The sequence below is a fragment of the Triticum aestivum genome, chromosome 1A (genome assembly GCF_018294505.1).
Source record: "Triticum aestivum cultivar Chinese Spring chromosome 1A, IWGSC CS RefSeq v2.1, whole genome shotgun sequence".
NCBI lineage: Eukaryota > Viridiplantae > Streptophyta > Magnoliopsida > Poales > Poaceae > Triticum > Triticum aestivum.
The window spans coordinates 76,628,737-76,639,692 of record NC_057794.1 but is presented as its reverse complement, the minus strand read 5'-3'; the positions used below and the strand labels follow the sequence as shown (position 1 = coordinate 76,639,692).

At 45.3% G+C, this 10,956-nt stretch overlaps 1 protein-coding gene across 1 annotated transcript; it reads left to right on the top strand.

Annotated features, from left to right (window-relative positions):
* Positions 1-5,224: 5,224 nt before the first annotated feature.
* LOC123098004 (uncharacterized) lies at positions 5,225-7,695 on the top strand. Its single transcript, XM_044519907.1, has 5 exons — positions 5,225-5,781; positions 5,871-5,945; positions 6,227-6,416; positions 7,130-7,343; positions 7,414-7,695. The coding sequence occupies exons 1-5, from the start codon at positions 5,411-5,413 to the stop codon at positions 7,557-7,559; spliced, it is 996 nt and encodes a 331-aa protein (XP_044375842.1). The 5' UTR covers positions 5,225-5,410; the 3' UTR covers positions 7,560-7,695.
* The last annotated feature ends 3,261 nt before the right edge of the window (positions 7,696-10,956 follow it).

Here is a 10,956-nt window from a genome sequence, read left to right as displayed (position 1 = left end):
GGATAAAAGGAAATTTGAAGAACGGTGCATATGTGTTTGTGGGTGATTCCAAGCCAATGGAATGGTTTAATATAGCTCCCTAAATATCGGGGGGTATGTTATAAAGAGAAGTCATCCTTCCCTCGATTTAAATGGATCGAAGATCCATACGATTTATTTAGTTGAGATGCAAAAGATTTATGAAATGATGGCATGATGACATGATGCAATGCACATGATGCAAAGATTAAATGCAACGGACCAAACAAACTCACGTGACGAAAAATCCGGAAACCCTGAAAGGCATCTGAAACTCCGGTCTTGGGGCGTTACAGCAGACCTGTATGGATGAGACAAGAGGGCATCGCTGGAGCAGGTAACTCGGCAGCGGCGGGGAGGAGATACGTGCTCCGAGCCGCACACTCGCACGCGCACCAACGTTCACTCGCGGCCGGCCGCCCCGTGTGCGTCCACGTCCCTTGCGGCGCCGACCTGGCAGAGGACGGAGTGGTGTAGCTGCCTAGAAGAGGCCGTCGCCATTGGGGAGCAGAGGCGGCCATCACCGGAGCCGTGCGGTTTGGCCTGAACCTGAAGGCAACGGCGCCAGCGGGCTGGGCAGAGGAGAGCTTCCTGCACGGCGACGACTCTTTTGCCTTGGGATCTCTCCGCTCAGCAAACCCGGTTAACTGACCTCGGCACGGGCACGCGTGGCGGCAGCGCCAGGCACGGCAGCGACCCAAGCAGGACATCTGGAGCAAACGGCGGCAGCGGCGGCGGCGTGAGATTTCTTTTGTGTTTTTTTTCCTTTTGACGGAAGGCCGACGCTAGGTGCGGAATTTTTCCTCCGGTGGCAGAGTTTTCGTCCGCGAGTTAAAAGGACAACTCTTTGGGTAAACCTACTGATCTTTGCGTTGTGTAAGCCGCATCCTAAACCATTCGCAGTGCATGGTCTTCTCAAACTGTTTGGTAAGTCTTTGGTAAGTCTTCTCAAACTGCTCTGGTCTTTCTCCAAGTGCATGGCAGCGACGGATGCTTCCCATCCGCAGCCACCAGCACTACCACGGTACCACCGCCGTTGGAACCGTGCCATCGCAGGCGCCGCGTGCTGCCGTTGCATCCATCGTCGTCGTCGCCCACCACCGCTGCGCGCTGCATAGCAGCATGCGCCGTCTCCGTCGCTGCATGGTAGCAAGCTTCCTCCGTCGCCGCGTGCTGCATAGGAGCATGCGCCATCGCCGCCGCGTGTTGTTGTTGCATCTGCCATTGCCGCAGCTGCATCGCAGCATGCGCCGCCGCGTGCTGTCGCTGGATCCGTCATTTCCACCGCGTGCAGTCGCTGCATCCGTCGTCGCGGCGTGCTGCCGAGGAGCCGGAGCAGCGACCAAGCATCGTCGAGTTTGCCGGTGCTGCAATGAAGCATTGCCGAGGCGCCGGAGCAGCGACAAAACATCGTCGGGGTTTGTCGGTGCTGCGATGAAGCATATCCGAGGCGCCGGAGCTGCGATGAAGCGTTGTCGGGTTCGCCAGTGCTGCGATGAAGCATATCCGAGGCGCTAGAGCTGCGACGAAGCATCGTCGGGTTTGCCGGTGCTGCGATGAAGCATTGCCGAGGCGCCGGAGCTGCAATGAAGCATCGTCGGGTTCGCCGGTGCTGCGATGAAGCATTTGTCGAGGCTCCGGTGCTGCGTTGGAGCATCGCCAGGCGACCAATGTTGCGTCGGAACATCGTCTGTGGCCGATGGCGGGGTTGCTGCGACCAGACGAGACTCCGGCAAACGGCAGCGCTTCATTGCCTGCTGAGGAGGGGCTGCTGCTTCCAACGACTAAGCACTGCAAGAGAAGAATGCGAAGGAAGAAGAGGAAGATGCGTTGTTGGGAGCCTAGGGTCTAACGGCCACCTACTCCTAAATCAGGCGGCTGCGCAGGCGGCTGATCTTTTATAAGATCAGCCGGCTTACGCCTAGCCGCTGCCGAGTTCAAATTGCTAAAGGCACTTTTGATGAGGGTTAGTTTTAATTTGATGGTTAGATCTAATTAAGTGTGTTTGATCGTGAGGCTGTAATTGGTCGGGGTTGTTATGTGTAGATTAGGCTAGATGTACTTAGCGATGAATATGTTTGCTTGTTTGATAGTAGTAGAGATAGAGATTTAAATAATATGACAATTCAAAAAGTTTCGAGCATTAAAAAAATAAGAATTTTGAAATAAAATGTTTGATTACTCACAAATGTTTGTGGACTCTGTTCGCATATTCAAAATATATTCAGAATTGAACAAAAAATAATGTATTCAAAATGTTAATGAAATTGAACAAAATTTTGCCAGTTCAAAAAATATTCCCCTGTGTTCATAACTTACAAAACTGTTTGCAACTTACAAAATAATTTATTGATTCATAAAATGTTCGCTGATTCAAAAAATGATCATGAATTTCAAAAAATATTCATTAAATAAAAAAATGTTCATGAACTTCAAAGATTGTTCCACCAAATAATTCCAAAAAATGTTTATCGATTCTAGAAATGTTTGCCTATTAAAGAAAAATATTTTCAAAATGTTCAAATTTAAGAAAAATGTTTGCAAAATAGTATAAAATGTTCATGATTTTAAAAAAATGTTCGAAAATCTGTAAAAAAATGTTCATGATGTCAGATATGTTCATGAGTTCAAAAAATGCTCATGATTTTAGAAAATGTTCACAATTTCATGAAAATGAGAGCGATAGTGTATCTCGGTGATGCATCAAAATGTTCATGATTTTTTTCCCGTTGCAATGCACGGGCCCTTTTGCTAGATAAAAAGAATGTTCTTGAATTTAGAAATTTGTGCCACCAATTTCCAAAAAAATATTCATCAATTGTAGAAATGTTCACCGATTCAAAAAATGTATAAAAATGTTCACCATTTTAAAAAATCTTTGTAAATTGTATTGAACGTTCATAATTTCAAAAAATGTTCTTGATTTTAGAAAATGTTCAAAAATTTGTAATAGTGTTCATGAATTTGAAAAATGATCACGATTTTAGATATGTGACGAGTTTTAAAACATGTTCATAATTTCACAAAATTGAGAGTGATAGTGCATCTCAGTGATGCAACAAGATATACTGATATAGTCATGGCCATTGGAGATTACGAAAAAAATATTCCGCTGCAATGCACGGGCCCTTTCGTTAGTATGATTACATGCATGTATAAATATACTATATTACTAAGCTCCTTAGGATTGGAGGCCTCACAATCAATTGAGGTCTCCAATTGAGATTTGATTATCCAATTTTGACCGGATCAACAATTTTCCAAAACTCTCTCAATTATTTTTTTATACAAAACATTATGCTTTCTAATTTTTAAATCTTCACAATTCATTGAGGCTACAATTTAGAATTGGGTCACCCGATTTTGACTGGGTCAACAATTTCTCAAGGGGCTCTCCCATTTAATTATTTGAATTCTTTATGTTCCCTAATTTTAAAGCTCTTTCATTCGATTGGGGTATTCAATTTTGGATTTGATTTACGATTTTGATCCGGCCAACGATTTTTCAAATCAATCAGCAGCAACCGGCTTATAAAACATATCAACCCCTCGCAGACTCCCATCACCTAGAAAAAATGCCACCATGTGATACTATAGCACGAAATACAGTACATGCAACCACTGATGAAAAAAATTCCCACATAAATATGGTTTGATTAGCGGATAACACAGAATCACAGTGCGAAAGGCCTATCAATTAACCACATTATAAATAAACATAAAACACACTCCGTCGTCTCCCCCACCGGCCAAACTAAATATTCCATCAATTTCAAAATATAAGGGTTATTAGTTTTTTGGAAATTCAAAATTCTTTAACTTTGACCAAGTTCAGAGCCAAAAATATCGCATCCACAATATTAAACAAGAAAATGAAAATTCATTTCATGATAAAGCAAAACCGATTTAATATTATAAATTTTGATATATTTATCTATAAATTTGATCAAATTTAAAGAGGTTAGACTTTAAAAAAATACATCATATATTTTAAAATAGAGTGAGTAAAGAAATTTACGAACCCTAACAAATTCAACGGCGCGGCAAAGCGTGCTCAACCCTTCTAGTCAGGATTAGGGCGGGCCCTGAGGGGTGGCAGGGGGCGGCCGCCCCGGGCCCCCGAGTCCTAAGGGGCCTCCGGCCAGATGCACGTACACAAAGTAGGCAGGGAGGCGGCAGGTACACGTACACAGGTAGTAGTAGATATCCCATTGATGGCTAGCTACAAGTTGCAATCACTAGTTTTTTCCCTAGAAGGATTGCAGTCGCTAGATGATCGCCATTATCCCCGGGCATTCGTAAGACGAAATCTCCTAGCGTGATCCTCGCTTCCTCTTTCTTCATATCTGACTCACCGACTCCCTCATATTCAGTTTCTAAAAAAAACTAATCCAAAGTCACCATGGCAGACCGCAGGCGTTCAACAATTCCCTGCCGCCCTCTAGTGACATTGAAGGCCGATGAACCGCCCCTGCCGTCCTCTCCTCCTACCTCTGCTAGTCTAGTCCCTGCTTCAATCAATTTCTTGCTAGTTCACCAGCTAGATCGTTCCTCAACAGCCAAGAGCGTCCAGGTGTGTAATTTCCATCATCTCAAATACTGAATGGATGTCTAGCACACATAGCAAATTTATGTTTAATTTAAATTCTAATTACATTGTGGTTTACAATTCTATCATTTATTAGGATTGAGAGACATATATTATCTAACAGATGTCTCTAGCAAAAGTTCATAGAAATTGTTGGAAGATAATTTTGGTATGATCATCAAAGACTTTGCATCTATGGAATGTTAGAATTTTTTGAAGATAATATATATGATTTATTCGTTATATAAATATTGATTTTGGATGCATCTCAAGTGCTTTTAGTATATAATGTTAGTATGTACTCTTATTTTGATGATTACATTAAGGGTCCCCAGTTCTATTGTCGCTCCGGCCCCTGAAATGTCAGGACCGGCCCTGGTCAGGATTTAAAACAGACTCGCCCGGACGGTTTTTTTTTAGCATCAGTACAGACACAAGCCAGGAATACTGCGAGCACCAGGATTTAAACCCTGATGGGTTGGAAATACCACTGTCCACCTAACCAACTTAACCACAGGTTGATTCGCGACTCGCCCGGACAGCCGAGAAGCAAAATTTTAGGGGACCGCTACATATGCCATTAGCGCACAGAGTACTCTTACCGACACTCTGCCGCTACCAGCCAGCAGCCTGCTTCCGAAAGGAAATCCTGCTTCTTCTTCTTTTTTGGAACCAAAAACTAATCCTGCTTCTGTTTCCCTATCGGAGAAGGAGCCAACTCAGCCAAGGCAAACCTTCATCAATTCCCCACTCCCACCATGACCACGCGCACGACACACACCCGACCGCCGTGGAGGCTTCGGCATGGACGGTTTGCGCGATAACTCACGCCCGCCTTTTCACGGCATCGACAGCCCCTCGCCGTCCGAATTCCGCGTGAGTTCCAACCGGCGACGGCGCCGCTCCGCGTCTCCACGCCCTTGGCCGCAACGCTCCGCTGACACTTCGCATGCACCGTACCGGCGGCCGAGCCCGTCACCGCGCAGAGAGCGGCACCGCGAGCACCACCACCGGCGTGAGCGCAGCCGCAGCCCTCGCCTCGAGTCGGCACGCAAAGCTGGTTCGCCATCTGCCAAGTGGTCTCGGTTCGAAGCCGGCTCTTCGTCTTCGAGCGTGCTGGCTCCGCCTCTGATGGATGATGGCAGCACGACCCCTGACTGCCCTGACAGTCCCATGTGATTATCTACCCCTGTTCCTCGGACTAGTATGTATCTTTTAACTTGTTTGGCTCTGTGTTTCAAGTTTCTTGTGGTTGTGGACGCAGATACTGTTACGAGGATGATCAAAGGATAAGATTTGGGCAATACGGCGTCTCTGATGGTTCAGGGATCACTGACAGGTATAATTTACAAAACTTTGCATCAGATTTGTACGGGCCTCATTTAAATATGCAGATATGTTCTACACTAGATAGGAAACAAACTTGTGATATCAACTCTATGATTGGACTAAGTGCAATCAAAAGACCATGATGTTCTGGTTGTTTCATACACATTGGAAATAGTTTTACTTGCCTATTGTCATTTTTTAGTAGCTAGCAGTTGTTCCCTGAATGTGAGTAATCTGCCGGCGTTTCTTGTCCATCATACTAGTTAAGTGCTGAACCAGTTATCCAAATAGGGAACCAGACGGCAAACAGGAAGATCATTCATATAATGCCCTGGTAGATGACTTTATGGGTGCTGTGGTGGAGAACTGGGGTGAGCCAGCCAACTTCGATCAAGCCGCGCGTGAAGAGCGTTACCAAAAGCAGACGAAGAGATTTGCTGAGTTAGCTCTGAAATGTTACAACAAAAACAAAAACAATAAGGTAACTATATATATTTAAGGTTCTTTGCTGCAAGAGTCTGATTTGTTCAATTAAGGCTACTACAGAACTTGTTGATGTGTAACTCCGATAAAACCTTATCTGCCACTCAAGTAACTTTAATAGAACCATGTTACTATGTGCTGCACACAGGCCACAAGAAGAAAAGGTTCCTTTTAGGATATCACAGTGAAATAAGACGGCAGAATTGTATTACTAAAGCAACAAGTGTAATGTTGCAACTAAAATCCATATTCTGAAAAAACATTTCCCCCATGTCTAAGCTGACAAATTTGATACTGAACCTAATAACACAATAATAGAACATAAGCTGAGTAATAGAAGCCAAAGATAACTTAGCACATAAGCTGACTTACTGGACAATTGTACCTTTGGTGGAGTCAATGTTCCCCTACACAGCAATGGGAGAACCAAATATGAAAGATTGAGAAATTATTACTACTACTACTACTACTACTACTACTACTGCTGCTGCTGCTGCTGCTACTGCTACTGCTACTACTATTAAGTTATAACAAGGACTGTCCTCTTCACTATGTTTCATTTCAGAGAAGGAGTGAATGTTAATGATTAAGATAAATGTGCTGGTCAATGTTTTATAAAATTCTTTGTTTTCTTTATCAATTGTATAGATGTTGAAACTTGTGTGTACTGTCATACTTGTTGAGCTTGTTTTTATTCGTGACAATGGCCAGGTTAAGTATTCACTTGTTGAGGCAATAGATGGAGCAATATTTTATGAGCGATCTTACGATTACGCCCATGTGAACTTCTATGCTAATGCTAAGAATGGCCCAAAGAAGAACAATCCTAAAGTGCTTGTTTTTGCTGAGCTCAAACATGTTGGACGGCGAGTTAACGCAATGGCTCTAACGTCTTTCCATTTTCTTGATGAGAAGAAACAAACCAGTAAGTATTTTTAGATCTTCTAGTTTGCTTAGTTGAAAATTGCTTAGACATCTCATGAATTGTTTTACAGCTGGACGTCGTGATGTTGCGCGGAGCTCGCGCGTGATTTGGGATATATATCATTGCTATGTTTGTACCAATGATATCAAGCACCCCGAGGGATCAAGGTATAAAGCAGGCCACTTTGCTGCCGTATCATATTACTTTGAGGATTAGGTAGACAATTTGCTAGAACTTGTATTTTTAGGTGGCCATGGGACAATAGGCAAAAAATCCCTTATAGAATGAGGAAAATACAAAGGGTACACGTCTAAATATATATAAGCAAAAAATCCCTTATAGCATGACGACTTACCGACTGTTTACTAAAACAAGGTTTGCCCGGCTCCAGTGAGGGAGAGGCGATGCCTTCGGCTCGCTCTAGTGCTTGTAGTCGTCGTTAGATGACCACGGGCATGGTTGTAATTTTTATTACCCCTATAGTTCTTTAAACTGCGATGATTGAAGATGAATAGATTGGATGTTTCTCAAAAGAAAAAATCATGTTGGTTTGGCCGTGTTCTTTCTCTATGTGCATGAGAGTATATAGTACGTATGTGACAAGGGTGGCCCTTTCTTGTACTACAAAACTTGTATGCATGTATTCGCGGGAAAAACAACTTGTGTGCATAAACGTATGGGTTTTTTTCGAGGATACGTCAATGGCGTATTATTTTTTTATAGAAGGGAGAATGTTAATTACCGAAAAAGGCTTTCGCCATGCTTTATAAATAGGGCAGCACTAGGCGCCGGTGCGCCGGCCGAAAGTTTCGGCCGGTCTGCTCAGAGCCGCCCGATCTGGCTGCACGGGACCGTCAGATCCTAACCCCTATTCTATTTTTCCTTACCTTATCCACTTCAGCACACAGAGAGAGGAGCGAGCCAGTCAAGGCCGTCATGGATGCGTGACAACGAAGCCCGCGCTTGCCGCCTTGGCACCGCCTGTCCTCGTCGTCCTCGCCGCCTGTGGCGCTCGTCGCCCCGGCCATGGCGCCACCCACGCTTGTCGCCCCAGCCGCCCGCCGGCAAGGGCGCTGCCCGTGCTTCGTCGCCTTGGCAATGGCGCCGCTTCGCGCTCGTCGCCCCGTCCATCCATGCTCGTCGTTCTGGCTGCCCGCACTCCCCGGAGATCCCCGAGCTGACCAGTGGTAGGAAATCTACCAGTGTTTTCTGGCTGACCCGACGTTGACGCTGGTTCCAGCCATTGTAACTTTTTTTGTCATGGATGCAGCTCTGCTTCACCAATGATTGACTGGTTCCAGCAAAAAACAAAGATACTCGTTGTAGCATTTTTTCATGTCGGTCGTAGCAAATGAAGACAACGATTGCAGAAAAAAAAATCCTCGTCGCCGCCGTCGAGCTTGCAACTCCACAAGGAAAAAAGCGGATGTAGCAAAATTCCTGGAGGGTGTAGCAAAAACTACAACGGTTGCAACAAGAAAAGTCGTTGTCATCCCGGGACTCAGCTCGGCCATGAATGAATGTAGAAAAAAATGAAACGGACGTAGCAAAACAAATCACCGGTTGCAGCAAAAACATATACCGGTTGCAACAAAAAAAAGAAGAAAAAAAAGCATCGTGGTCACCCTGGTCACCATGGTCGCCATCGAAGAAGAAGCCCGTTCTGGCAATTCTGGACGCCGGTTCCAACAATCTCTACCGTTGAAGCTTTTTTAGTCAATGGTTGTAGCTTTTTCCTTTTCACATTGCCTGGTTGGTGTTGTTTTCATCTGCTGTTGAAACTTTTCTACATGGATGTAGCAAAAATCTTCAGCGGTAGTAGCAAAATTCTACTACGGTTGTAGCAAAATCATCGTTGTCATCGTCGCGAGGTCGCAGCTCCGCCTAATGGATGTAGCAAAAAACTTCGCCAGTAGTAACAAAATCCAACTACGTTTGTAGCTTCCCCTTGCTGTGCAGTTCCATTGAAGCTTTTTCGTCTATGGTTGAAGCTTTTTTCAACAGCTGTTAAAGCTGTTCTAGGTGACGGTTGCAACACTAGTATACGCGGGTGCATCCAGCCATGGCGGCAGGCAGCCATGGCGGCTGGCGAGGGAGCGCCTGGCCGCCGGCGATGGAGATTGTGGTCGCCCAGTCGCAGCCGGGGAGGGAGGGAGGGGGGAGGGGATGCGCCCGTGTGAAGGCTGGAGGTAGGGGATGGATCTGACCATGGCGGCAGGCAGCCATGGTGGCCGGCGAGGGGATCTTGGCCGCCGGCGATGGAGGTCTGAAGGAAATATGCCCTAGAGGCAATAATAAAGTTATTATTTATTTCCTTATATCATGGTAAATGTTTATTATTCATGCTAAAATTGTATTAACTGGAAACATAATACATGTGTGAATACATAGACAAACAATATGTCACTAGTATGCCTCTACTTGACTAGCTCGTTGAATTAAAGATGGTTAAGTTTCCTAGTCATAGACATAAGTTGTCATTTGATAAACAGGGTCACATCATTAGAGAATGATGTGATTGACTTAACTCATTCTGTTAGCATAGCACTTGATCGTTTAGTTTGTTGCTATTGCTTTCTTCATGACTTATACATGTTCCTATGACTATGAGATTATGCAACTCCCGTTTACCGGAGGAACACTTTGTGTGCTACCAAACGTCACAACGTAACTGAGTGATTATAAAGGTGCTCTACAGGTGTCTCCGAAGGTACTTGTTGGGTTGGCGTATTTCGAGATTAGGATTTGTCACTCCGATTGTCGGAGAGGTATCTCTGGGCCCTTTCGGTAATGCACATCACTTAAGCCTTGCAAGCATTGCAGCTAATGAGTTAGTTGCGGGATGATGTATTACAGAACGAGTAAAGAGACTTGCTGGTAACGAGATTGAACTAGGTATTAAGATACCGACGATCGAATCTCGCGCAAGTAACATACCGATGACAAAGGGAACAACGTATGTTGTTATGCGGTCTGACCGATAAAGATCTTCGTAGAATATGTAGGAGCCAATATGAGCATCTAGGTTCCGCTATTGGTTATTGACCGGAGACGTGTCTCGGTCATGTCTACATTGTTCTCGAACCCGTAGGGTCCGCACGCTTAACATTATGACGATAGTTTCATTATGAGTTTATATGTTTTGATGTACCGAAGGTTGTTCGGAGTCCCGGATGTGATCACGGACATGACGAGGAGTCTTGAAATGGTCGAGACATGAAGATTGATATATTGGAAGCCTATGTTTGGACATCGGAAGTGTTCCGGGTGAAATCGACATTTTACCGGAGTACCGGGAGGTTACCGGAACCCCCCGGTAACCTAATGGGCCTTAATGGGCCTAGTGAAGGAAGTGGAGAGGAGGCCAAGGGGCAGCCGCGCGCCCCTCCTCCCCAAGTCCGAATTGGACAAGGAGGGGGGGCGGCGCCCCCTTTCCTTTCCCCTCTCTCTCTCCTCCCCCCCCCCCAAGTCCTAGTCCAACATGGAAAAGGGGGCAGTCCTACTCCCGGTAGGAGTAGGACTCCTCCTGGCACGCCCCTTGCCTGGCCGCACCTCCTCCCCCTTGCTCCTTTATATACGGGGGCAGACACAACAATTGATCATTGATCTCTTA